Below are 24,438 nucleotides of genomic sequence, written 5' to 3' on the forward strand. Positions count from 1 at the left end.
TAGATTAGTAATTTTTGTGAGTGGTCCACTCATCAATCATCCTAATAGATGCACTGAATATATTCTCTACCTAATGGGGAACAAGGTAAAGTTCAATCGAAACTAGGTATCAACTGCAAGTGAGGATAGTTTACGAAAGTACATTTCAACAATTCAGTAAAATGGTCCAATAAGTTAGTGCAATAAGATCCATCAAATTTGGGTAGAAAAATCAAAGAAAAATTGATAATTTCGACGAGCAATGAGGAACAGTTTAAGATTTACATGAAGAGCGAGATGCAGCAACAATAAGCAAGGACTCAAAACTTAAAGATGTAAGCCAAGCATAAAACCCTTCAAACAACACAACTAAACTGTAACCCACACCCAAATAAGCCATCAGTAATCATCCTCAAGTCATTTCATGGTTAACACAAACTCTACTCCTTTATTATAATGCAAACAATTGAAAGATCCCAAATCAGATTTGGTCCAAGAACCAAATCAGTGCTATGGTATTAGATCCCATTGGAGCTATAGAGAAAAATTTATAGGTCACAAATTAAATGATGTTCTCTGTCAGTCTGGACAGAATTGATGCTTTAGGAGCCTAATTCATCATTATACTGATGAGGTCCTAAGGTCCAGCATCAGCCATAATTCATCATTAGCTATGCATGCTTCCTAGTCATGAACCACCAACCATGTTCAATAAAAACAAGGCATAGATGCTTTAGAACATTCCTTTTCCTTGAGCATCTTCATCTATATATATATGTTGCACACGATCATTTCAACTTGAAACAGTAGCACCTTGCATTTTAACCTCTAAGAAAGAATTTGGACAGAACATTGGGATGTCTTATCATATAGTAGCTTTAATCAATGAAGACAGAAAAAAAAATGGATCTCTGTTGCCGATCTTCCAAACATGCAGAACAGCACTCCAACAAATCTTTTTTGATAGGTAAATTTTTGTACCCACTGGGATTTAAACCTGGTAACTCCCACAAAACCCTCCCCTTGAGCTAGGCCTCAAAGCCAACACCACTCCAGCTATTTAATAACAACTTTTCTGTATCCATCTTAAGAATTTCAGAGATAACTGGATAAGAGAGCAAGACCTTTAGTGAAAAGGCTCAAGTGCCAGTATTCCTATGGCATTTCCCACCATAAATCTAGGGCAACCCACACTTGCAAATTCAATCGCTCAGTCCACCAAGTGACCAACTTCAATCAATGGGCATTATATGAGTGAAGAACTTCACTTATAGACATCGCCACCGTTTTATTTCGAGCAAGGATCAAAGACAACAGTTTTTTTTTTGGGTAGCTAAATAAAGAGAGTATTATATAAAAAAGCACCACATCAAATATTTCAACATAGTTCCATCCCTTATCACCACTCTTCTTGGGATCCACCTTAAGAGTGTGTCCTACCTTACACCAACACACTGTTCATTACTTAGAAATTCTAGCAAAGAGAACTCACGAGTTTGAAAATCAGTCACACACTGTTCATTACTTAGAAATTCTAGCAAAGAGAACTCACGAGTTTGAAAATCAGTCAAGACACCGGATAAGGGTAGTATACTCTAATTCCAGTACAAAGAACAAATCAAACTGGATCGATCCCTCATTATATTCACCCAAAAAATGCAAAAAAAGAAAAGAAAAAAAGGGGGTTCCTTGCAAACATGGCTATGGTCAAGAGCAATCATACCAAAAACCATGGACACAAAAATGAAAGAAATAAGCATGAACAAATTTATTCAAGCAAGAAGGAATAAGAGTATATGACAAACATTAACATAGCACCTTTATAAAGAAATCAAGGAGGAAAAGAATAATGGCACAAGCATATCATTTTAGGACTTGAATCAGAATCCTAAACAACCCATTTAACAGAATTGGAGTTTCAACACATTTACATTCTACTGTGCAGATCTGTTAAGCTTCCTCATTTTTTTCTTCTTCTTCTTCTTCATACTCATAAACCTGCAAATTGAATCTAGAGGTCTCCATTGTCAACGTCTCTTATATCAACCCTTTGTTCCTGAAATACCAACTCAGTTTCTGAGATCAGTTTGCCCAATAAGAAAATTTCTACTTTAAAAAAAAAAGAAAAAGAAAAAAGAACCATTAACCTTCCAATAGGTTGCCAGAAAAGCACAAGAAACGAAAATACATAATAGTAAATTTCGAATCCCAAGTTTCATATTCTCTTTCTCTTTTTTTTCCTAGTGGATTTACCTAAAAAGGAAAATCCCACCTGAAGACTTGTATTGGGTCAGCTGAATAAAGGTTTCATTCAGTTCCCAGAAAATACTAAATCTAAGATTCAAAATTTGAACTTCATTTGTTTATCCGCACTTCCTCAGTAGAAACAGATAACATCAAATCCACAAATTGTCCCAATTTCTTTTTCTTATTTTCTCGAATCCAATCAAACCATAAATCACCAAATCACATAACATTACCAAAAATGAAAATTCTTTTCCTGGGTCTCAAAAAATAAATAAAATAAATAATTAAAGCGCACACCTACGTCTGTTTGGAGTAGGAAGAAGATGAAGGAACGCGCTTGTTGCGGAACATCATGTAGCCCACGGGCAACACCACTCCGATCATCATGATCAATGCTCCCATCACGTATCTAAATGGGCTCGGTGGCTCCACCTCTAACACTCTCCTCACCTGCATCACACACCAAACATTAACCCTAACCCTAACCCCAGATTCGTGTTTTTGCTTAGTACTTTGCTTTTGTACATGGGATCTGGAGATAGACAGAGATGGGAGGGAGAGAAACTTACAGGCATTCTCTGGTCTGTGTATGAAGGTCACGGCAGAAATGTTTGGGGATCAAAATTTTGGGAGATTTCTGGAAATTTTGATTTTTATGGGGGCATTTCTAAGCTTCTTTTTCCACACCAATTTCTACTCTTAACATCATACTAAAAGCATAATAATTGCTGTAGTCTATAAAAACTCTTTCAACTCTTCTACAAACCGTACGGATTTATAATAATTTTAAATATAAAATTAATTCATTAAATATAAAAGGAAGATACGTAAATTTACTTCATCAGATGCAATTCTCTCTTACAAGACTTATACCAATCAACACCTATACTTTTATTTTTTATGTTTGCAATGTGATACAAAATTGAAACAAAATGTGTGGTTTTAAGAACCCTAATGTGCTTTAGTGTCCTTGGTACGCATTCGACGTTATTTTCCTTGTTTTGCATGTAAACTTTGTTCGATTATTTTTTATTGCTTTCATGTGTCCTATACTTATCTTTTATAACTCGATTACGACTAATATATATTTTTAATCATGTCGTTATTTTATGATAAATTGTAGAGTTTTTAACTCAAAAGCTATGCGAACAAGTTTCTATGAAAGTGAAGTAGTTTTGGATTGGTGATTTTTAGAACAAAATTGTTAATGGTGTTAAAAAATAACATATCCATTATTGAATAAACTAATCAAAGAAACTTCTAAGATGGTAAGTAATTTTATTAATTTGGAATAACTCTTATTTTGGATTCAATTAGAATCTAAAATTGATATCGAAATCAAAATTCTAAAGAGAAAATATTTGTATGATAAAAGTTTGATTAAATGTCTTTTATATAAGGTTTTCATTTGTATGAGGTTAGCTACACGAGATACTGAAATGTCAATAACTTGAGGAAGATTGGAGTAGAGTGAGACATGATAATGATAATGAGATGGGTTTTCTAAAATATCCGTCCTACCTTGTTGCTGATAGGAAGAGTTTGGATAAAAAGATAAATGGGTTTTGATATAATCTGCCCATTGCACTTTGTCTTGATTATATATAATTGTAAATAAAAATTTATTTTAATTGATTTTTTCATTTTTCAAATTATTTTAACATAAATAAAATATTACTTTTTCATAAAAATAAATTATAAATATTTATAAATCATATTTATTTTTAATAAATTTTAAAATTTTAAAATAACAAAATTTTAAAATTTTGCAAAAAAAATAAAAATAAACAACAATAATAATAACAGAGTAAGATAGGATGGGTAAAGGAATTTTCTATACCCACTCCTTTGTTTATTTTTAATTTTATTTTTATTTTTGGCAAAATAGAAATATATATAATAAATTGGATGGGGTAACCCACCTTTCACCTGCCTCGATAAGTACTTTTAAATTGTTTATTGATAGGAAAACCAATTCCACCATCAAGATTTACCAAAACTATTTTGGACTCTAGAGTCTTGCTCGGGATTCAAGAAAACATATCAGTATTAGGGTATTATGTCAAGGGTTACAACTTCAAGGAGGCTTAAGAGATTGTTTAACCATAAGTTATCTTAAAGGAAACATTCTACCTAGAACATGAGTGGACTACAACAATCAACCCTCTTAGGTAGACATACTATCACCTTCACCAAGGGTATAGCAGGAGCAACCCCCTCAACATCCATGTTCACGGGCATTCAAAGAGCTTAGGAATATGTTTAGATATAGACATTCAAGCCCAAATGACACAACACTATGACATAGGAAATATGCTTCTTTGGAAACTTATGTTACCCTTTTGTCCATGTGAATGCTATATTGATTTTTTTTCCTCGTTTGAACCGGTTTAAAAATGAAATAACATTTTGAAAATGTAATTTCAATGCAAATTATGAAACCTCATCTGAGATTCCGGTTTCAATCTAATTAAATAAAAATAAATAAATGACATGACTTATATATGACAACAAAATGATTAATTTGAACGTAAGTTTAGGAAGGTGGTTAAAAATAATTTTTGGTGCCCTACAAGGGCTATTTTGGGCCCAAACTCAATAATAGTTGTTAATCATGAGCTCTCCTGATAAAACTATTTAAACATATTTACAAAATTATTTAAATTTAAAATGATTTGTTAACTTCTGGCAAGGCAAACAGTACTCAAGAATGGGTGGACACGTGCATGGGCCAAAAGAGCTGGGGGGATGGGCTGGAAATACAAGCCCATCTTCTCTCACATCAATACATCGGGGTCATGGTGATAAAATATAGGCCAGCTGGCCCACAGAGTCCATTGCCAGGATATTCGATTTAACGGCTAACATTCATCGGGTTGAAAGACAAAACAGAGTAAGAAAGGATCGTAGATCTCTTCCTCCTATTGGTTCAGCTACAGCGATGAGTCGATGACTCATCTAATAGAAACTCCGAAACGGTGTCGTTTTGGTCAAAACGACGTTGTGCTTGCAGGTATTAATGGGTGGCTGACGTCTACCATCTGGGGAGGCAGAGAACGACAATGAGCCTCCGACGAAGACTCTCCACGAGCTTGCCCCAACTTCTTGGATTCACAAACAGGTCCTTCAAATCTCTGAAATTTCCCCAACAGTCCCTTCATTGCTTCAACTCTTCCAGTGAATCCAGTCTCGCCCATGGAATCCACGTCTTTCATTGCCCAGTAAGTCATCTCTCTCGCAATGCTTGGATTCTTGTTTGGTTGCGAGATGAAAATTGAACTGGTTCTGTATTAGGATGGAGTCGGAATCGTCGCCAAACTCTCCGATTGCATCGCTTCCAGAGGCGGAAACATACTGGGGGCTGATATTTTCGTGCCTGAAAACAAAAAAGTTTTTTATTCAAGAAGGTGACTTCATATTATGCTTTGAATTTCGATCATATTATCTGTTGGTGGAAATTTGGGTATGACTTGAATGCATGAATTTTTGGGTTCAAACAAGTATGCAGTTGGCAACGGAAAACAGAACTGCTTTCTACTTTTGGAAACAGAAAATCTGAAAGCAAAGCAGAGTATGTGTTCGCAAATCTTTGTTTGGGAAACAATTTCTTAGAAATGGGTTTAAAAATGGTGTTGCATTTTTAAAGGACGCATGCAAAACACTGACTTGAGGATGAATTAGTTGAATAATTCGAACTCTTGAGTATCTGTTATAACTTGTAAGTGTACAAGGACAAGTTTGGTGAAAACCTGTAGGGTGAGTTTGAATATCTTGTGAAAATTCAATGGCTTCATTGCATTTGGGTTAGGGTTTGAAGGTACATATCCATATTATTCATCATTAAACAAAATTGGAGACATAATAGGATGGGACTAGTCCTAGGATTTCAAAAAATACTACCAGTTTTGGGTTTTTTTTCCTTTTCTTTCTTTAATGGTCTCATTTTTAGTGGTAAATTGCTTATGTCTGTGAAATCTATGAGCAATTCCATTTCAATGGGTAGTCTATGGTTCTATAAGAAATGTTCAAAGATCTGTTATAATTCTGTGTAGTACCACAACTGGTGGTTGAATTAGCTGGAATAGGAGCTGGTTCCTGGTATTCACAATTTGAGTGGTTAGTCCAGCCCAGTTTGTTTTCGAAAACATTTCTTGATGTTTTCTTTTTAAATTAAAAAAGAAAAATAGTGAGTTTATTTGAACTGGGAGTAGAACAGAATCTAATTGTTAACCACATGCCAGTGAGTTTATTTTTGACCCTGCGAAGTGGCCACGAGCGCAAATGGATGAGGACTTCCTAAAACTATCAAATATGTTCAATGCAATGAAATCTGTTGTTCGGGTGCCTATTCTTGACCCCAAATATAAGATTTCTGTTCTTGCATCAAAACAGGTAAGGAACAGGTAAGGCTTGTTATTATTCTTGTCTTGTTGTTTTAATCTTTAGCTTACTGAAGATCATCATCTTGCTGCAGGACCATTGTTTGGTCGATCTTTTACATGGATGGCAGGATGGAAGGCTTCCAATAGATATAACTTGTGTAATAAGGTGAGTTTTGAGGAAGATTACCACATTCTGGCTTTAAAAATGTCAATATTTTGGTTTAGAGAATATTAATTATGGTTTCTAATGCATTTTTTTTAACAGTAATCATGATAGAGGTCCAAACACCCATGTGTTCCGCTTTCTTGAAAGGCATGGAATCCCGTATCATTATTTGCATACAACTAAAGAGAATAAAAGGGAAGGGGAGATTTTGGATTTGGTTCAGGACACAGATTTCCTAGTACTTGCTAGATACATGCAGGTAAATAAGATGATATCCTGAGTTCCTAATCATGTCAATTACTTTTATAATATTGAAAAGGAAGAATCTAGGGTAGTACATTATTTCATAATTCAAATTCAAAAACTAAATCAGCAAACAGATTTTTCAATCTTCTTGTTTGAGCCCTCTAGTCAGTGGATAGTTAACTTGAAATCCATCCATCCTAGTCTTGCAGTGTCTTCATATTGGTACCCTTTTTATGCAGAACTGTTGATATAATTGATTCACCAACTGCAGTGTAATCCATGGCATCCATGACATCAATTATTATGCAGATATTATCTGGAAATTTTTTGAAGAGTTATGGGAAGGATATTATTAACATTCATCATGGTCTTTTGCCATCATTCAAGGGTGGGAATCCTTCTAAGCAGGTTTATTTTTCCACCTTCTTCATGGCTTACATTGATTTTCATCAATTTAACCATTCAGTGCTTTGTTAGAAAACTCATCTCACATACTTAATTTGCTAGATAATGTTGACAGGCCTTTGATGCTGGAGTCAAATTGATTGGTGCAACAAGCCACTTTGTAACTGAAGAACTTGACGCTGGGCCAATTATTGGACAAATGGTGAGTATTGTTCTGTTTGCTTCTGTAATCTCACCTGTATTTAATCCTTGGCTTGGAAATCTAACTCAACTGCATTTAATCTTTGGCTACCTGTTTTGGAGTTCTAACAAGTTAGGTTCAGCATACTCAATAGTGATTATTCTCTTGTTCATTGATAGCTGAAGTTTACTTCCATATTTTTTTTTGATAGACAAAGAGAACCATTAGATTAAAAAAACGCCAGAAAACAGGGGACGCTCCCTATGTATACAGGCTGTATACAAAGAAGGCCCAAAACAAGGCAACAAGAGCAAGATAAAGTCTAATAAGGATTAGCTAAACAACAACCCTATCACCCAACAAATTCCGAAAAGAGAGATAGTCCAAGTCCAAGTCCACAAATTGTTGAGACCATTCAAGCAGGGACCGAAGAAGAAGTTTCCTCAAGCTCGTATTTGACATCTCTTCCTCTAGGAAGGTTCTTCGATTTCGCTCTCCCCAAATACACCAAAACAGACAAATAGGCGCCATTTTCCAAACTACACTCCTTTTCTTCCCATGCCTTTCATTTTCCACTCAAGAAGCAAATTTCTCACGGAATCCGGGAGCACCCACACCACCCCAAAAGAAGAAAACAACAAGTTCCAAAGATCCCTTGTCTTACCACAATGAATTAGGATGTGGTTCGCCGTTTCCTCATTTTCTTTGCACAGTTTGCATCTATTAGCCATAGACCATCCCCTCCTCATTAGCACATCTATAGTGGAAATTTTACCCCAAACTGCTTCCCAAGCAAAAAAACGAGTTCTTAAAGGGGCATACGAACCCCAAACCTCCTTTACTTCCATATGTTCTTGACCACTACTGAAAATGTAAGATACTAGACTTTGGAATAAAAAGAATAGAATCAAGGTAGGGTGAATGAGTGAGAAGATGGAGCAACAACTCCTTCTGTTTCATGGTGCCTTTGGAACCTGCGGGAAAATGTGATAATTCTTATTATTCAAAAGAGAATAATTGGTACAACCTTTATATATGGAATAAATGGGCTAACTTAGGAAACTTTGACTATTCTATTAATCTCCGTGAATCCCTATCAATCCCTATATATCAGGGATTATTATATTTTGAATAGGAAAGTACTCTATTTTGAATTTACAGTTTTATACAGATTTTCCTAAGGTTAAGAAAATCTTAGATTTTCCAACACTCTCTCTCTCAAGTTGGTTAATAAATATCACCCATTCCTAGCTTGCTTCTGATTACTTGAAACGAGGGATTGAGTAATCTCTTAGTTAAGATATTTGCAAATTGTCCATTTGTTGAAACATATGGTGTGCATATTGGTCCACCATCCAACTTTTCTTTTATGAAGTGTATATCCACTTCTACATGTTTGGTTTGATAATTTGGACCCGAGTTATGAGCAATTGATAACAAACTTGTTATCACAATAGAGTTCATTGGTCCTTGCCACTTGATTATGAGATCTTTACGAATGATTTTTAGCCATAAAAATTCACAAAATTCCATGTGTGATTCAGTTTTGGCACTTGATCTTGCCATGACTGTTTTCTTCTTGTTTCTCCAAGTCACTATGTTTCCTCCCAGCAAAGTGTAGTAACTTGGGGTCGACCGTTTGTCCATAGGAGATCCCCCCAATCTACATTTGTAAAAGCTTCTAAACCTAGCTCTGCATTCGTTTTTAACAATATTCCATTCCCTGGGGTAGATTCAAGATAGTGCAGGATTCTGTAAACCGTTTAAAGATGTGTTTGAATTGGGCATAAACCGAGTTACTACACTATGGTATAGGCAATATTTGGCCGTGCATGTGATAGATAAATCAGTTTGCCAACTAACCTCTGGTACCTTACTCGATTTATTGTTGCATCCTTATCCATTTGACTAAGCTTATGGTTTGGCTCAATAGGTGTATCAACCAGTTTACATCTCAATATTCCTGTCTCTTTGAGAAGATCAACTGCATACTTGTGTTTTAATACAAAAATTCCCTCTTTTGAATGCGCCACTTCGATTTCTCAGAAGTACTTGAGTTTCCCAAGTTCCTTTATCTCAAATTCCTTAGCTAGTTGTTTTTAAAGCAAGTCTTGCTTTTCTAGATTATTGCTCATCACAATTATGTCATCGACATACACCATTAAGATTGTAACTCCCCTTATGGTCAAGTGTTTTTTGAATAGGTTATGACGTCCTTGACTTTGCTTATACCTATCTCTAATATGACCTTTTGTAAATCTTCCAAACCATGCTTTAGGAGATTGTTTTTGCCCATACAATGTCTTTTTTAACCTACACAATTTATTCTTATCAAAATCTGATGGAGCCTTCATGTATACCTCTTCTTCTAAGTTATGGTGCAAACATGTGTTCTTAACATCAAATTGGTACAAACACTAATCAAGTTTGGTTGCCAAAGACAACAAAACACACATAGTATTCATTTTTTCCATGGGGCCAAAGGTTTGTTGATAATCCACTCCATAAGTTTGAATATACTTACCTACCAACTCTGCATTATATCTCTCTAAGGATCCATCAACTTTATATTTAACTATAGAGATCCATTTACACTGACTGGTCTTTTTCCTCTTTGAAGATCAACAACTTCTCATGTTTGTTTTTTTTTGTAAAAATCCTATATGATTTCTGTGTTAAGAACGGATGAGGATGGGAGAGAAAGAGCGAGAACGCGACGGCGAGGGGGCGGAAGATGGTGAGGCGCTTCGAAGAAGAAGGAAGAGGAGCAGATTTGGAGTGGAGTCCAAGGTGTTTGAGCTCGCGTTAGTAGAGAGAAGAGGAAAATCCCAAATCTACATAGTGGAGAGAAAGAGAGGAGTCTCGTCTTGGGTCCAAGTGGGAGTGGAGATCTTAGGGTTTCTCCTGGAGGGTTTAAACCACTGCATTAAGGACGAGAAAGAAGGCAGATGGGAAAGGGAATGGAAGGAACAGGGGAGATTTTACTCTCTGTTGCAAAGCGCAAATAAAGCGGGGTGCTTCCTCCGTCTAAGGGTAATCGACTCGGAGCGGAAGCAATACAACATCTACATCCCAAAAGGCAGAGGTGAAAAAGGGGGATGGGCTTCTATGGCGGAAAATCTACAACTAAAGGGAGGATCAATCGGCAGAAAGGACAACGTACAAGAAGAAAAGGTTGGTGGGAACTTTGCTTTGGGGAGAATGTACGCGGAAATGGTGAAGAGGCCGATCTGGAGAGATAAAAACTCAGTCAAAATGGAGGTACGACTGGAGGAAATCCATAGAAATTTGAGGAAATTGGAACATTGCATCGTTGGGAGCTGGAACCCTAGGTCAGGTGGAGGAGAGGATTTGGAGAAATTGGGGAGATTATTGGTGAATTCTTGGGGGCTGAAAGGAAGCTTAGGGTTGGCAAGATTGGAGAGAAATAAGGTTTTGCTGGAATTTGAACTATTGGATGAAGCCCAACGCGCTCTCTTCTCAGGGGAGCGAACAAGTCCTTATCTTCCATAGATATTGATGGCTCCACCTAAAGGTAAGGATCCTGAAATAAAGATTGTTTTTCAACAGCAATGATATCCATGGGATACAAAGAACTTCCTTGAAGGTGGATGATAAGACTTGTAACCTTTTTTTGTAGCAAAGTAACCCATAAAGACACACTTTAAAGCCCTTGGCAAGACTTCTTGTTAAGGTGGTAGTTGAGGGAGGAGAGGACAAGGTGTGTTAGTTGGAGACAAAGAGTGGAACCTTCTTTGTTAGGTCCCTTTACTCTAGCCTGAATGTGGGGAGATTAGAGCCGTTCCTAATAGGTATCGTGTGGAATGCTTGGGTTTCACCTCAGGTGAGCTTTTTTGCTTGGGAGGTGACTTAAGGAAAAACTTTCTCTTGATCAGTTACAGTAGAGAGGTTGGCCTCTGGTCAATAGATGTTTCTCATGTCACACTGACGAGGAGTCAATTGACCACATTCTTTTGCATTGTAGCAAGGCGAGGGTGTTGTAGCAACTTTTGTTCTATCTTTTTGGTATTTCATGGGTGATGTACTCCTCAGTTAGGGAGACTTTGTTAGGTTGATATAGCCCTTTTGTAGGGAAGAAGCAGAAAAAGGTTTGGTGAGCTGCTATTTTATGCCCTTTTTTGGATAATTTGGAAGGAGTGACATAGAAGATCATTTGAGAATGTGAAGCTCTTTGATCATAAACTGAAAGTCTTGTTCTATGTAGCTTGTTTTCCTCGTCTAAGCTGTTTATAGGATAAAGATCACTGTCCTTATTTGATTTTATTGATTGGACGGGTGCGGTTTGAGGGAGGGAGTATTTTTTGTTTTTCCATCCCTTGTTTTGGCGCTTTTTGGCGGTTGTTATATACATTGTGTGTACTTTGGTGCACCCCTTTTTCTAGCACTTTTCATTACTATTGCTTTTTATCTATCAAAAAAAGAAATATACAAATGATAAGCATCCAAAGATCTTAGGAGGAAGTTTGCAAAAAACATTGAAATAAGGGAAAAATTCATAGAACACTTTGATAGGACTCTTGAATTGTAAAATTTCAGAAGGTATCTGATTTATTAAGAAAGTTGTTGTCAACGCAATTTCACCCCAATATGATTTGGGAACATTTTTTTTTGAATGAGGGAGCTAAGTTAACTTATAGCAAATGCCTGCTTTTAAGTTCCAATACCCCATTTTGTTGTGGGGTATCCACACAAGATGGTTGGCGAATGATACCTTCTTTTTGGAGATTTGAAAAGGTGACAAGATCTGATTGAAATAATCCTTGCATTGTTAGATCTGACATAGGGAAAACATTGGTCACTTATGATTTTTGTTTTAAAAGAAAAATCCAGATTACTCTAGTTCAATCATCAATGAATGAGACAAACCATTTCACACTCGAAATATTAGGAACCTTATATGGACCCCAAATATGTGAATGAACTAATGCAAATGGAGTAGATGATCATGTATTATTTAAAAAAATGAAACTCGATGTTTTGCAAACTTACAAACATCACAATTTGTTAACTATTAACATCAACACTTTTAAACAACCAAGGGAACCATGTTTTGAAGTAAATTAAAAGGTGGATGTCCAAGACGAAAATAATGAAGCCAAATTTCATCTTTATTTCATGTGAAATTTTTTGATAGATAAGAAAGTAGAAATTGGTCACAATTGCTACTTGTTGTTTCAAGAAAATAGAGCCTTTCCTTCTCCTTAGCATGTCAAGTCATCCTCATCATAATTTGATTTTGAAATATATGATAAATAGGGAAGAAAGTTACATTACAGTTTAAGTTCTTGGTAATTTGATGAATAGACAAAAGATTGATGGAGAGTTTAAGAACATGTAAAACATTCTTTAATGAAAGAGAGGGAGTAAAGAGTGATTGCCCCTTGAACAACAACAGTTGCTAGAGAATCATCAACAGCTTTAATCTTCTTATTTCCAGGACATGGATTATATGTAACAAATTGGTGTGAGGGGTGAGTCATGTAATTAGTCACCCTTGATTCGATGACCCAAGAACTAGAGAATGACGTGTTTGAGGCACTAAGAGCATAAGGTATAGGACACTTACCTGCCTGGCCAACAAGCATGATCATGCTGGTATCTTAAGAGTGATAAGGAGGTTTCTCAGTCTTTCAATCCCCTCTTTGTTATGTTCCCCGATTTTTGTACCATTGAGACTTGGTTTCTCATGAGAGTGATCTTCCACATTTGTTAGGCTTGCTTGACTTTGTTTTTATCCACTCTTGAAGCCACCATTCTGACCAATATCTTGTGGTTTCCTATGAAGTTTCCAAGAAGTCTCTTTTGTATGATGCAGTTTTTGCAATAAGTGCACCACACTCCACAGTTAGATGGCCTAGAAAATATATTCTTCCCACCTTCTGTGTTACTGTTTTGTCCCTCACTATTAAGTTTGAATCTCCCATCATCTGGCTTTGTGGAAATTAGAACAGAGCCATCCATAGACCAAGAGTCAAGCATGGCAATTTTTCAACCTTCTTCTGCTCGAATTATTAAGAAAACATCTTTCAAAGAAGGTAAAGACTCCTTTCTTATAACTTGCACTCAGACTTGATCAAACTCCACATTGAATCTTTCAAGAAATTAAAAAATCCTTCGCTTTCTACAAATTTTTGTAACATCATAGCATACTCACTACACTTTATTTTAAAATTTTGATAATAGTCTAATTGAAGCCATAATCCTTTCATAATATTTTAATACTCAATATCTGAGAGTGCACTTTATTTGGTGGCTGATATTTTAGTCTTAACTTAATAAATCTGGGTTGCGTATTGCACATTGGACTAGGTTTATTGAACTGTCTCTCAAATCTCTTTTGCAGTTGTAAGAAACATGCAAGTTCCACTAATTTCATGTTGCATAGAATTCCAAAGTGGGGCATAATCATCGAATCTTCCTCATCCCATACAATAAACTTCAGATCATCTAGGTTTGGTCCAGTCCAATCAAATGAATTAGCTTCCCCTTTCCTTTTTGAAATGTCTTCACTAGTTGTGACTATTGCAGGTAGTTCCTACCATTCAATACATGACTTAAAGATTTTGGAGTTCTCCTGTGGATTGGTTCTGGTGAGTTTTAGTGGTTGGAGTAGGGAGAGGTAGAGAAGGTTGGCTATTAAGGCCATATGATTTTTCTAAGGAATTTCAGCAATGAAGGCTGTAGAATTATCAGAGTAATTTCCCAGAGTGCTCTGATACCATGTGGGAAAATATGATCATTCTTATTATTCAAAGAAAATAATTGATACAACCTTTATATACTTAGGAACTTTGACTATTCTATCAATCCCTTTCAATCCCCATAAATCAGGGATCATTCTATTTTGAATAGGAAACTACACTCTTTTGAATTTATAGTCGCACACAGATTTCCTAAGATTCAGAAAATCTTACATTTTCAAACAGAACCCATGATAGTTCTATTCATACAAGTCATCCTTTCGAATGGTCATTAGGTGCAGCTCATTTTAGCATAGCACTGTAAAGTTGTGACATTTCATGGCAAGTTTGTCCTGTGTAGAACAGTTGGTTGTGGCCAAAGATAATGTATGAGCTTTACTGGGGCTCAAAGGTGAATGCTTGATCAAGGAACAGAAACATATTGAGGAATGTTGAGAGAGTAGGATCAAGGAGAATGGTTTAACATAAACATTTGATTTTGGAAAATTGCTAACAATGCCATGCATTTTTTTTTTTTTTTTAATTTTGGAAAATATATAAGATTTGTGAAGCCAATTTCTATTGACTGAAAAAAATAAAAAAATAAATGTAAACCTGATTTTTGGTGTGACAATTGTTATAGCTCATAATTTTTCCTGTTCTGAAATATTTTAAGTGCTTTAATCTGAATGGAGGATCCTATCTGGATGGACCATGATATATTCTTCTATATTGTGTGGTACATAGGATAGAGCTCTAAAGTGGTTGTTCTTATCTTAAACTGCTGATTTAAGGCTGCCGTTACCGCTATTTCAAGCTTACCTTGAGAGGAGTTTGATCAGACATGCTTACATGTTACATTATTTGATTTTTAATGTTTTCTGTATGTGCAAAACAGTTTTCTAAGATTTATCATTTCAACACGTACCAATAAAAATAGTAGGGTGGTGCTTCCCTCTATGAATGATACATTAAAACATGTTTAGTTCCATTTTGCAGGTTGAGAGAGTTTGCCATAGAGATAACTTGAAGAGTTTTGTGCAGAAATCAGAGAACCTAGAGAAGCAATGCCTTGCTAAGGCCATAAAATCATATTGTGAGTTGCGGGTGCTACCTTATGAGGATAACAAAACTGTTGTGTTTTGAGGGGAAATTGGGTGAAAAAAGAGCACTTTGAAAGAAAGGGAGTGCAATTTTGTAAATTTCTTACAATGCTTCATTGAAGATATTCTATTTTAATATATCCTGCCAATAAATTAAGTGCATATATCAGCATTCAAAATTTAGCAAGAAGACATGACTTTCTTGGTCATGAAACAACATCTTTGCAAGAAAATTTCCTCAAAATATTATTTTCAGCAACTTGTTGAGATGTTCATGTATCTTATCTTATTTTTCTGTGATTGGCATAAACTTCCTTTTGGACTAGGACCAAATTGATTAAACCTTTTTTTTTTGTCCATTTAAAACCTGGTTTTGAGAAAAACCTGAAGGAGCTTAGCCATTTATTGATTCTTCCTGACACCAAATAGTCAAAACAAGTCTTCTGATTTTGGGTCTGTCAACTTGGTCATGCATTATAAGTTGGCTGTTGAGTTGTGGATCAGAATTTGACTCCATCACTGATCATCTCTCTGTTTGTTTTGATGGAAAATAAAATTCAGAAAAATGTTGTGCATCAATGCTGTCAGTTAAGGTGCATAATATTGTGATTGTGATGTCAATATGCCAATTTATGTATTGCATGTATACAGCCTCATTGAGGCATCTACTGCTAACTTAGTCATAGAAAATCGCCTAGTTTCATTTCAATATTATAATTATACATTCGACGGAGTCTACTATGAGACTGTGATGCAAATATGATTGTGGGAGAATGAGGTATAATTATTTCTCTCATTTACTTAAAATAGCATTTCTTCTTATATGTTTGGTCACACAGTACAAAACATTAGCGAGGTTTTATCTCCTGTATTCTTAAAATACATATGCACAAAAGAATCAAATGCTCTTATTGATATTTAAGATTTCCAACGAGTGTTCAGTGGCTTCAATGCAACTGACTCGACGGAGGAGATTCTGAATCCCATCAACCCAGGTCTGCTTATGGATCTTGCTCTTGCACTTAAACTCTAGAAAACCCTGTGCAGTTTTCAGTCCAAAATAGGCTTCGATGTTTTCTCTTTCTTTTCTGAAGGGCCATGCAGCGGTCTCATTGCAGACTCCATAAACAACACCTGTTACCAAAGGACTACATCAGGAGGGAGAAATTTGAAGCTTTTCAAGCCAAAAGGGTGCACACAGCAGAAGAAAATACGAAGATGAGTGCTTACATTTATTCTTTTTGGAGAAGGCTCCTCCAACATGTTTGCTTTTGAGCTTAACTATTACCTGCCGTAGGAGTCGTATATCAGAGGAACCCATAAGTTTATATTGCTAACCAATAGTAATTGATAAGTTTATATCAGAGAAACTGATAAGTTGAGTTTATATACCTGTGATTTCTTATTGATATAGATAGTGACACGCTTCCACCGAAGCACTCCTGAGAATTCCAATTGCAGGTAATTTAGATCAAGTGATCAAAATTACTGATATGATGTCGAAAATTTAGGGAAACTGATGTTGAGCTTTGAGTGAAAAGTTTACCCTTTTGTGTGTGCTGCTGTAGTTCACCTGTGCAGGGAGGATCCTGTTCTTCCATTTCACTGTGGAAATCAGCAACAAAAGGAGCTTCATAGGGACTTATACTTGCATTTTTTCTTGTTTCTTTCTGCAATCTTACTTTCAGGGCTGCTTCTCCTCTCAAAGCTGGGTTTCATTGGAAAAAGGCTTCTAGTTAACTAGTGGTTTTTGGGGAGAAAAATTCAAGATCTTGAGTTGTAACTTGAGACTTCTCCAGAAAGTCCTAGGATCCAAAGAAAAGAAAAGAAAAGAATAAGATGCTAGACTGAAGAGCAAGTACCTGTTGCAGCTGCAGCAGTGAGAGTCATTAGATCACCAGGACTGTGAATATCCACTGCTGATCTGACAACCGATGCCAACCGATCGTGATCAGCTCCTGCTGACTCAGCGATCTCAATGCAATGTGATGCCAGGAGTTCTGTGGCTGATGCCAAAGCCGCGCTCATTTTCGAGCCTGATCCACTGGAGTTCTCTGCTGCAGCCGCTGAAGCCAAGGCTGCAGCCAGTCCAGCAACAGACATGGTGGCATGCACCCGGGCATTCTCCACCCGCATCCTATCTTTCTTCTTCACCCCGCTACTTCCCATCTCCTTGTGGTGGAACCATTTTCCTATTGATACTGTTCTTCGAGTACTAACCCAGTTCATAACCTTTCCTGTCTGCAAAATATATGGTCCATATATACATATATGAGATAGGGGGAACAGAAAGCAAAGAAAGCAAAACAGCTGTTACCAAAGGATAACTTACAAGCTGTGGTGCAGCAACCATTTCTGGGATTATGCTGGGATTTTTGTCAAGAACACACTGCTTCTCTTTAAGAGCTTTTGAAATTTCCAGAGCAGAAAGGCTCCAGGATCTGGACAAGAACTCCATTGGCTCCTTCGGCGTTTGAGGTTGAGGGATGGATGGCAATTGTGACCACAGTTTCAGCTCATCACCATCCTCTGCGTGCTCTAGATCATGCAAATTACCCATCTTCTGCCCCCAAAACTGACCACCCTCCATTCTATCTTTTCCGCAAACAGAGCAAATTCAGATACCTCAATCTGTTGAAAGATTTTCTTGGCTGTGTGTTCCAGCAAATTTTCCTGCTTTGATCAGTTGAAGGCAAAGGTAAGCATATATATTGAAGTAAACAAAACAAGACCCATTATTGAGTAGAAGAGGAATATGAATGGGTTAATGAATTCAAGGCTATACTTATCAATAGAAGCACTGGCAGAAAGATCCAGTTCAGATACAGAGAACTAGAAACGGGCCATTATTGAACAAGCATATTAGATGTACTTTTTTCTTACTTTTTGAAGGGAAAAGGAAAAACTGTTAGCTAGATTCAGTCTCAAAAGTAAGAAAAGTAGGTGTGGCATAGACTCGTATGTTAGTTCCACAAGAAAAGATAAGGATAAATGTAGTTGAAGAGAAAAGGAGAAAAAGGAGAAAAGGTCAGATGAGATTAGACTTGGAAAGCTATAGAACCTCAAAACGTGTAACACTCGAGAGAATTATAGAGAACCCATGTGAGACATACCTCAGCAAGCTTAACCTCAACAGCTCAGAACCTGCACCACCACCTTTGAGACAAACACCTTATATAATAGAGAGGGAGAAAGAGAGGGGAGACAAGAGGGTGGAAGACCAAAAAAAACATAGGGGAGACACTGTGGATTACATGAATTGATAACGAAACCTCGTGCTCAAAACCTTGCATGAATCGAGGTTAGATTTCTTTCACAAGAGTCAAAAAGAGTAGAGAGACAGCGTAAGCGGAATTGGCGAAAGTACGAGATATATTAATGAAAAACTAATAATACAAGATAGAAAGAGCTGAGAACATTCCCCGGGTTCAGCGGGGATTGTTTTGTAGTAGTCATGCAGCTCAGCTCAGCTCACGTACCTATGAGCAAGCATTTGAGTTGATGAATATTGTAATGTTATATCACCAAGGTGGCCGGCCCTCCTTTTATATCTCCTTCCTTGGCCGGGGTTCAGCTCCACCAGACGGACTGTCGGTGGTCGGCGATATGGGCCATGCATGGAGGAGCTTGATTCAAGAGGAGAGATTCCACGAAATTTTCTAAGGATTGAGAGATTAATAATATGCTATTAGGGACTTATTTTTCAAAATTTTCAAATGATATGTAAATCTAAATTAGTTTTATAATTTTAAGGAAATAGAATTTTATAAAGGGTGTTATTATTGTACGGATTATATACAAATAAAAACCAGGGATAAACCAAAATAATGTTATACACTTATTTCATATCTTGATCTTATATATTTGTATTATTTTTTAATAATTTAGATTTCATCATAAACCACTTACATTTTCAATAAGTACCAATTCAATACCCTAAAATTTTACTCATATAAAGCAATTGAAATTAATCTAATCTAATCAATGAACACCTATACATTCAATTTGTTCCATCTTCCAACCCTGTTGTTGGGCAATGTACATCAAAATCAACAGGAGCCCAAGTACAAAAGTTGACCAGAAATGCCAAACTACCGACCCTTCTCCCTTTCTTTAATGAATGTAATGGTCCCAAAAGGTCCACACGTAAATGAACCGTGGCACGTCACATCCGTTACAATCACAAAAGAACTAAACCCATAATTTTGGTGGGTTCACTTATGAGATTTATTTTAGTATAAAAAAAGATGAAAACAATTATTCCACTTTTGTGATTCAATTTCAAAGCATTTTGTTTATTTCATAGGACTTTGGACCGTATTCAAGAAAAAGAAAAACATTTTTAATGTGTTGAGTGGCAAGGAAGCCCATTTGTGAGGTCCCCAGACATGATTTTGAAATTGAAAACTTAAATGAAGCTGGCATTATTCCTCATCTGCTGTCTATGATCACAAATGTATAGGCAAAAATTCAAACAAGGCTGCTGGTTTTTGATGACTTCGAATGTAGTAAAGTACACTTCTAAGCTTGCTTTTTATCCAGTCATACCACGTTTCGATTTATTAGAGGTTGCCAAGCTACACACACCTCATATTTATGCTTCAGAATGAAGATGTGTCTATCAGTCGACGTCCTCGTGGCATGGTTTCCACCTTCATTACGAAATATCACTGCCAACCAGAGATTCTTGATGTGCTTCGGTAGGTGACCTAAAAGATGAAAAAGTTTAATATGATTTCTTGACATGATTTAAATTTAGTAGTATTGTAATATGTTACTCATATTGAGTGAAAGATATATGGAGAAAATTTGATAAATACCGAAACGAAGCGGAACGACGATATTTGTTATTCAAACTTGTATTTTTATTGTTGTGGACAAACGATAGGTTGAGGGGGTGTGGGGGACAATGCCCTCATAGTATAGAGATATTTTTGGAATTTCATTACTTGAGAATTAGTATAAATACCATTTTATGTAATCCTAATTTGTAATATAGTGAAAATCTTATTCCCTATTCCCGTGAATGTAGACAATTAATCGAACCACGTTAAATTTGTGTGTTTTTCTTTTCATTTTCTTTAATTTTCACCATGAATCGTTGCACGAAAATCAACAAGTACGTTTTTAATTGATTTGAATTGAATATTGTCACATTTAAATTAAATTTGTATTAATATGTATAAATCGTTTAATTAACATATTATTTTTGGATCCACCCATATAATATGATTTTGAACAAATAAATCAATTAAATCATAAATATATTATATTAGAAGGTTAATCATATTGTTTTAAATAAAACTTAATTTTTATTATTAAATAAGACTAGTAATTATTAATTACTTATTTAGATTTGTTGAATATAATATGATAGAATATGTATCATAATATATCAGATAAAAAATGCATATGTTAGGATATCATTTTCAAAGAGATATTATATCTAGTGAGTATAAAATCATAAAATAGTATATGCAATCGGGTATATTGTATTATACTCAAGGAGGAAAATATATCGATATGTCGGCAATGTATCTTGTATTGGGAGGGGTCGACACAATATTTCATGGAGAAATATCGGTATGGTGATATTTCGTGAGAAATACCTCAAAAGCGGCTATATCTCGCGATATATTGCCAAAATGAAGGGATTTGAACCCCAAACCAAAAATTCAAGCCACTAACCATCTGGGCAAATTCACCCTTGTTATATAATATACATTAAATATATATATATATATATAGTTAAACTGATTATATAAAGAAAATATTAAAAGAATATTTTAAAGAGCAAATTAATTATAATTATTTTATGATTAAATGAAAATTTTTCTTTTAATTGATTGCCAAAAATATAAAATTTATATAATTTTCTTCATAATGTTTTTAATATCATTAATAATTAATTAAATATTAAAAAATGATACATATAGCATAATTTATTTTATATTGTTTAATACAATTGAATTAAATGGATCATAATTTTAATATTAATATATATTTTAAAATTAGACATATTACAATCAAATATCATAATATTATATGTAATTTAATAATATACACTTATAAAATTCATATTTTTATCTATACATACGATATTATTATCAAATATGATAAATCATATTATACATATATCAAATTATTTAATAAAACAACTTAAAAATATTAATATACTTCTAATTACATTTTTATGAAGTTTTTCTTATATTTTTATAAATTTTGATCAATTTTAGGTTTATCGATATTTTTTTCCAAAATATTCATCCATATGTCTCCGATATATCCGTAAAATCGAAATATCGATATATCCGTGATATTTTCATCATTGGTTATACTTATATTTAGTTTTTAAAATAAAAAGAAAATAAAATGAAATATATATTCATTTTTAATAGACAATATTTTTTTAAATTAAAAATTATATTGTATTCCAATATTTTTTATTAAAAAAATATGAAAATTTTCTTACATTTAACCATACTAATGACTAAAATAATTAAAATTTATGAATAATTTTTTTTTATATTATGTGATTCAATATATAAAAATAATCATATATATATATATAGTAAATAATACATGATCGCTCGTTAATAAGAGGGTGTTTGTTTTTTAGCTTTTTGCTAAAAGTAATTTGCTTTCAAATTTTAGGTTGTTTGTTTTTCTATTTTTTCATGACTTATTATATACTTTTTGTTGAATAGAAAAAATCAAAATATTTGATTTTTTTCTAATTAGAAAAAATAATTTATTTTTTAATGCTTAATAGAAATAAAATATTGAAAAAACAAATATTCTAATATTTAATACTATTAAGCATTAAAAAGTAAAAAAACAAACACGGTCTCCCCCGTTTTCGTGGAAGCATAACAACTCAGCAATGATGTCGTTCTCCATCTGGCCACCGCTTTCAAACAAAGGTTGGTTGCGGTTCAGAAGATGGATTTGGGCCCTAAATGACTTAATAATTTCCATCTGGGCTTGAAGTCCTTTTGGGCTACCTTTAAACTCGACCACAGCGGCCCAAACTAGGATAATTTCTTTCAAAGGCTTTAGTTTTCTGTCCAAGACTCTTTTTTCTTTTTTCTTTTTTTTAAATATATGTTTTATTTTCATATATTTTGGACTTGTATGGGATTGGGTTCTTTGGAAGAAGTAAAAATAAAAGTAATTACATTGAATAAATTTTGAGAATTTTAAATTTTACTTGACATTAAAAATAAAATAAAATAAAATAATTAAAATAAAAATAAAACCAAATATAAATTAAAAAGTAGAAAAATTAAGCCTTGCTTGTTTACACTTTTTTATTTTTGTTAGAAAACAAAAATTAGGTTTGAAAACATATTTGGACACTATTTTATCATTTTCAATTTTTAAAAAATTAGGTTTGAAAAACAGGAAAAGTGAAAACACTACTGAAGTGTTTTCAAAATTTTATTAAAAATATGAAAAATATTTTCTAAAAGGCTGAAAACAAAGAAAGAAAAAAAAAATAAAAGACTTAATGGATGTTTGGTAAATCAACTTAATAATTTAAAATAACTTAATAATTTAATTTAAATCATTAAATAAATTAAGTATGTTTGATAAAATAACTTTAAGTAATAAGCAAAAATAATTAATTTATTTTTATCATTTTACTTTTTTTTTTACTCTTATTTACTTTAATTATCTCCATGATTTTTTTATTATTTCATAACCTTTATTATTACTAGATCGTTTTTATCTTAATTATAGTTTATGAAGATAAATATACCCTTATGATTTAGAATAAATTTTAAATTAATTTTATCAATAACCTTAATATTTAAAATAATAATTAAGTAATAAGTTTTAAATCAACAACTTAAAGGGTGTTTTAATTTAAGTCAACTTAAGTATATATATATATATATTTTAAGAAGTAATTTGGTGCTTATAAATATATTAAAATATTTTATTATACCGTTTTAATATAACAAGAAAAATAAAAAATAATAACAAAGAAATGCAGTATAACAGTGATAATGTCATATACAACAACATATATTATTTCAATATTTTTTTATATTCCAAACAAGATTTTCTAATAATTTTCATTTTTAGTCAAAACTGTTTCCAAGAAAAAGGAAAAAAGAAATAAAATCCATTTTTATAAATAAATAAAAAGCTTTCCAAACCAAACACAACTTTAATTTTTTTTATGAAATTCATCATTTTATCACTAAAAAAAATATAAATAAATTAAAACGATAGAAAACATTTGTTTATACTTGAAATGCATCATTTTATCAATTGTAAAATAACAATATAACATAAAAAAAAAAAGTAGAAAAAACTAAAAGCAAAAATAGAATCTATTTTTTCTTTTTGCTATTTTTATTTTAATTACACTACTTTAAACGGTATAAATTTTAACATATCTGTCATGATTTAATATCATATTATTAACTGAATTACATGTTAAATAAATATTTTTTAAAGTTTTTATATTCAATAATAAATTTTTATTTAATATAATTGAGACATTATTAAGAGTTTATATGAAGAATAAATTGATAGAACCCATAATTAAAATTTCATAAAATATTTTAAAACAAAGTTTGAAATCAAGAGGATTCTATCTCTATATTAGAATTAACAAATTTCAAGCGTGGAAACCATATATAGTAAAATTTATTCTCATAATAATAATAATAAAGTCAAATTAAACGAATTTTTTTGCTAAAATTATTGAATTCAAAAGTTCGATTGAAGGCTAATTGAAGGAAAATTACTAAAATAAACAAGGAATTAGGGCCCCTTAAAAAGGAGTCATAAATAAACAATGAGAGAAAATTTTAAATTTATAAAAATAAATTACAAAAAAGTATAAAAATTATCATGTAAGGAAGAAGCTATTAATTTTAATGAAAATTTTACATTTATAAAAATAAATAACAAATAAGTAAAAAAATTATCATGATAATAATTTTAAAAAATATTTTTTATCTCTTTAATAATTAAACTTTTTAACAAAAGAGTTATTTTTAAGTATTAGAAA

The 24,438-nt window shown here is 33.5% G+C and overlaps 3 protein-coding genes across 7 annotated transcripts; 1 reads left to right on the plus strand and 2 right to left on the minus strand.

Moving 5' to 3' along the window:
* Positions 1-1,723: 1,723 nt before the first annotated feature.
* On the minus strand, positions 1,724-2,789 carry LOC117928453. Of its 2 annotated transcripts, none has more exons than XM_034848335.1 (2): positions 2,528-2,789; positions 1,724-2,035 (listed from the first exon to the last, which is right to left on the minus strand). In XM_034848335.1, the coding sequence occupies exons 1-2, from the start codon at positions 2,680-2,682 to the stop codon at positions 2,017-2,019; spliced, it is 174 nt and encodes a 57-aa protein (XP_034704226.1). In that variant the 5' UTR covers positions 2,683-2,789; the 3' UTR covers positions 1,724-2,016. The 2 variants fall into 2 exon arrangements, with proteins under 2 accessions (XP_034704226.1, XP_034704231.1); XM_034848340.1 differs by having other exon boundaries at positions 2,524-2,789.
* A 2,393-nt stretch (positions 2,790-5,182) lies between these two features.
* Positions 5,183-15,619, plus strand: LOC117932881 (formyltetrahydrofolate deformylase 1, mitochondrial-like). Of its 2 annotated transcripts, none has more exons than XM_034854200.1 (8): positions 5,183-5,447; positions 5,521-5,633; positions 6,468-6,618; positions 6,701-6,774; positions 6,874-7,033; positions 7,330-7,428; positions 7,541-7,627; positions 15,294-15,380. In XM_034854200.1, exons 1-8 carry the CDS (start codon positions 5,289-5,291, stop codon positions 15,309-15,311), a joined length of 861 nt encoding a protein of 286 aa, XP_034710091.1. In that variant the 5' UTR covers positions 5,183-5,288; the 3' UTR covers positions 15,312-15,380. The 2 variants fall into 2 exon arrangements, with proteins under 2 accessions (XP_034710091.1, XP_034710084.1); XM_034854193.1 differs by having other exon boundaries at positions 5,191-5,447; positions 15,307-15,619.
* Positions 15,620-16,108: 489 nt separating this feature from the next.
* Positions 16,109-18,774, minus strand: LOC117932860 (VAN3-binding protein-like). Of its 3 annotated transcripts, none has more exons than XM_034854180.1 (7): positions 18,524-18,774; positions 17,743-18,083; positions 17,273-17,651; positions 16,957-17,118; positions 16,803-16,852; positions 16,641-16,698; positions 16,109-16,544 (listed from the first exon to the last, which is right to left on the minus strand). In XM_034854180.1, exons 2-7 carry the CDS (start codon positions 17,998-18,000, stop codon positions 16,309-16,311), a joined length of 1,143 nt encoding a protein of 380 aa, XP_034710071.1. In that variant the 5' UTR covers positions 18,001-18,083; positions 18,524-18,774; the 3' UTR covers positions 16,109-16,308. The 3 variants fall into 3 exon arrangements, with proteins under 3 accessions (XP_034710071.1, XP_034710056.1, XP_034710063.1); XM_034854165.1 differs by lacking the exon at positions 18,524-18,774 and adding an exon at positions 18,196-18,381; XM_034854172.1 differs by lacking the exon at positions 18,524-18,774 and adding an exon at positions 18,196-18,381 and having other exon boundaries at positions 17,743-18,086.
* Between the last annotated feature and the right edge of the window lie 5,664 nt (positions 18,775-24,438).

This window comes from Vitis riparia, chromosome 2 (genome assembly GCF_004353265.1).
Source record: "Vitis riparia cultivar Riparia Gloire de Montpellier isolate 1030 chromosome 2, EGFV_Vit.rip_1.0, whole genome shotgun sequence".
Taxonomy (NCBI): domain Eukaryota; kingdom Viridiplantae; phylum Streptophyta; class Magnoliopsida; order Vitales; family Vitaceae; genus Vitis; species Vitis riparia.

Excerpts from the sequence above, each read along its gene's own strand:
- LOC117932881 (XM_034854193.1), top strand. The coding sequence starts at position 5,289 with ATGAGCCTCCGACGAAGACTCTCCACGAGCTTGCCCCAACTTCTTGGA. Across the intron at positions 7,034-7,329 it reads TACTTGCTAGATACATGCAG|ATATTATCTGGAAATTTTTT; the intron begins GTAAATAAGATG and ends ATTATTATGCAG. Across the intron at positions 7,628-15,306 it reads GGCCAATTATTGGACAAATG|GTTGAGAGAGTTTGCCATAG; the intron begins GTGAGTATTGTT and ends TCCATTTTGCAG.
- LOC117928453 (XM_034848335.1), bottom strand. The coding sequence starts at position 2,682 with ATGCAGGTGAGGAGAGTGTTAGAGGTGGAGCCACCGAGCCCATTTAGA.
- LOC117932860 (XM_034854180.1), bottom strand. The coding sequence starts at position 18,000 with ATGGAGGGTGGTCAGTTTTGGGGGCAGAAGATGGGTAATTTGCATGAT. Across the intron at positions 17,652-17,742 it reads TGGTTGCTGCACCACAGCTT|ACAGGAAAGGTTATGAACTG; the intron begins GTAAGTTATCCT and ends TATATTTTGCAG. Across the intron at positions 16,699-16,802 it reads ATATCAATAAGAAATCACAG|GTAATAGTTAAGCTCAAAAG; the intron begins GTATATAAACTC and ends CTCCTACGGCAG.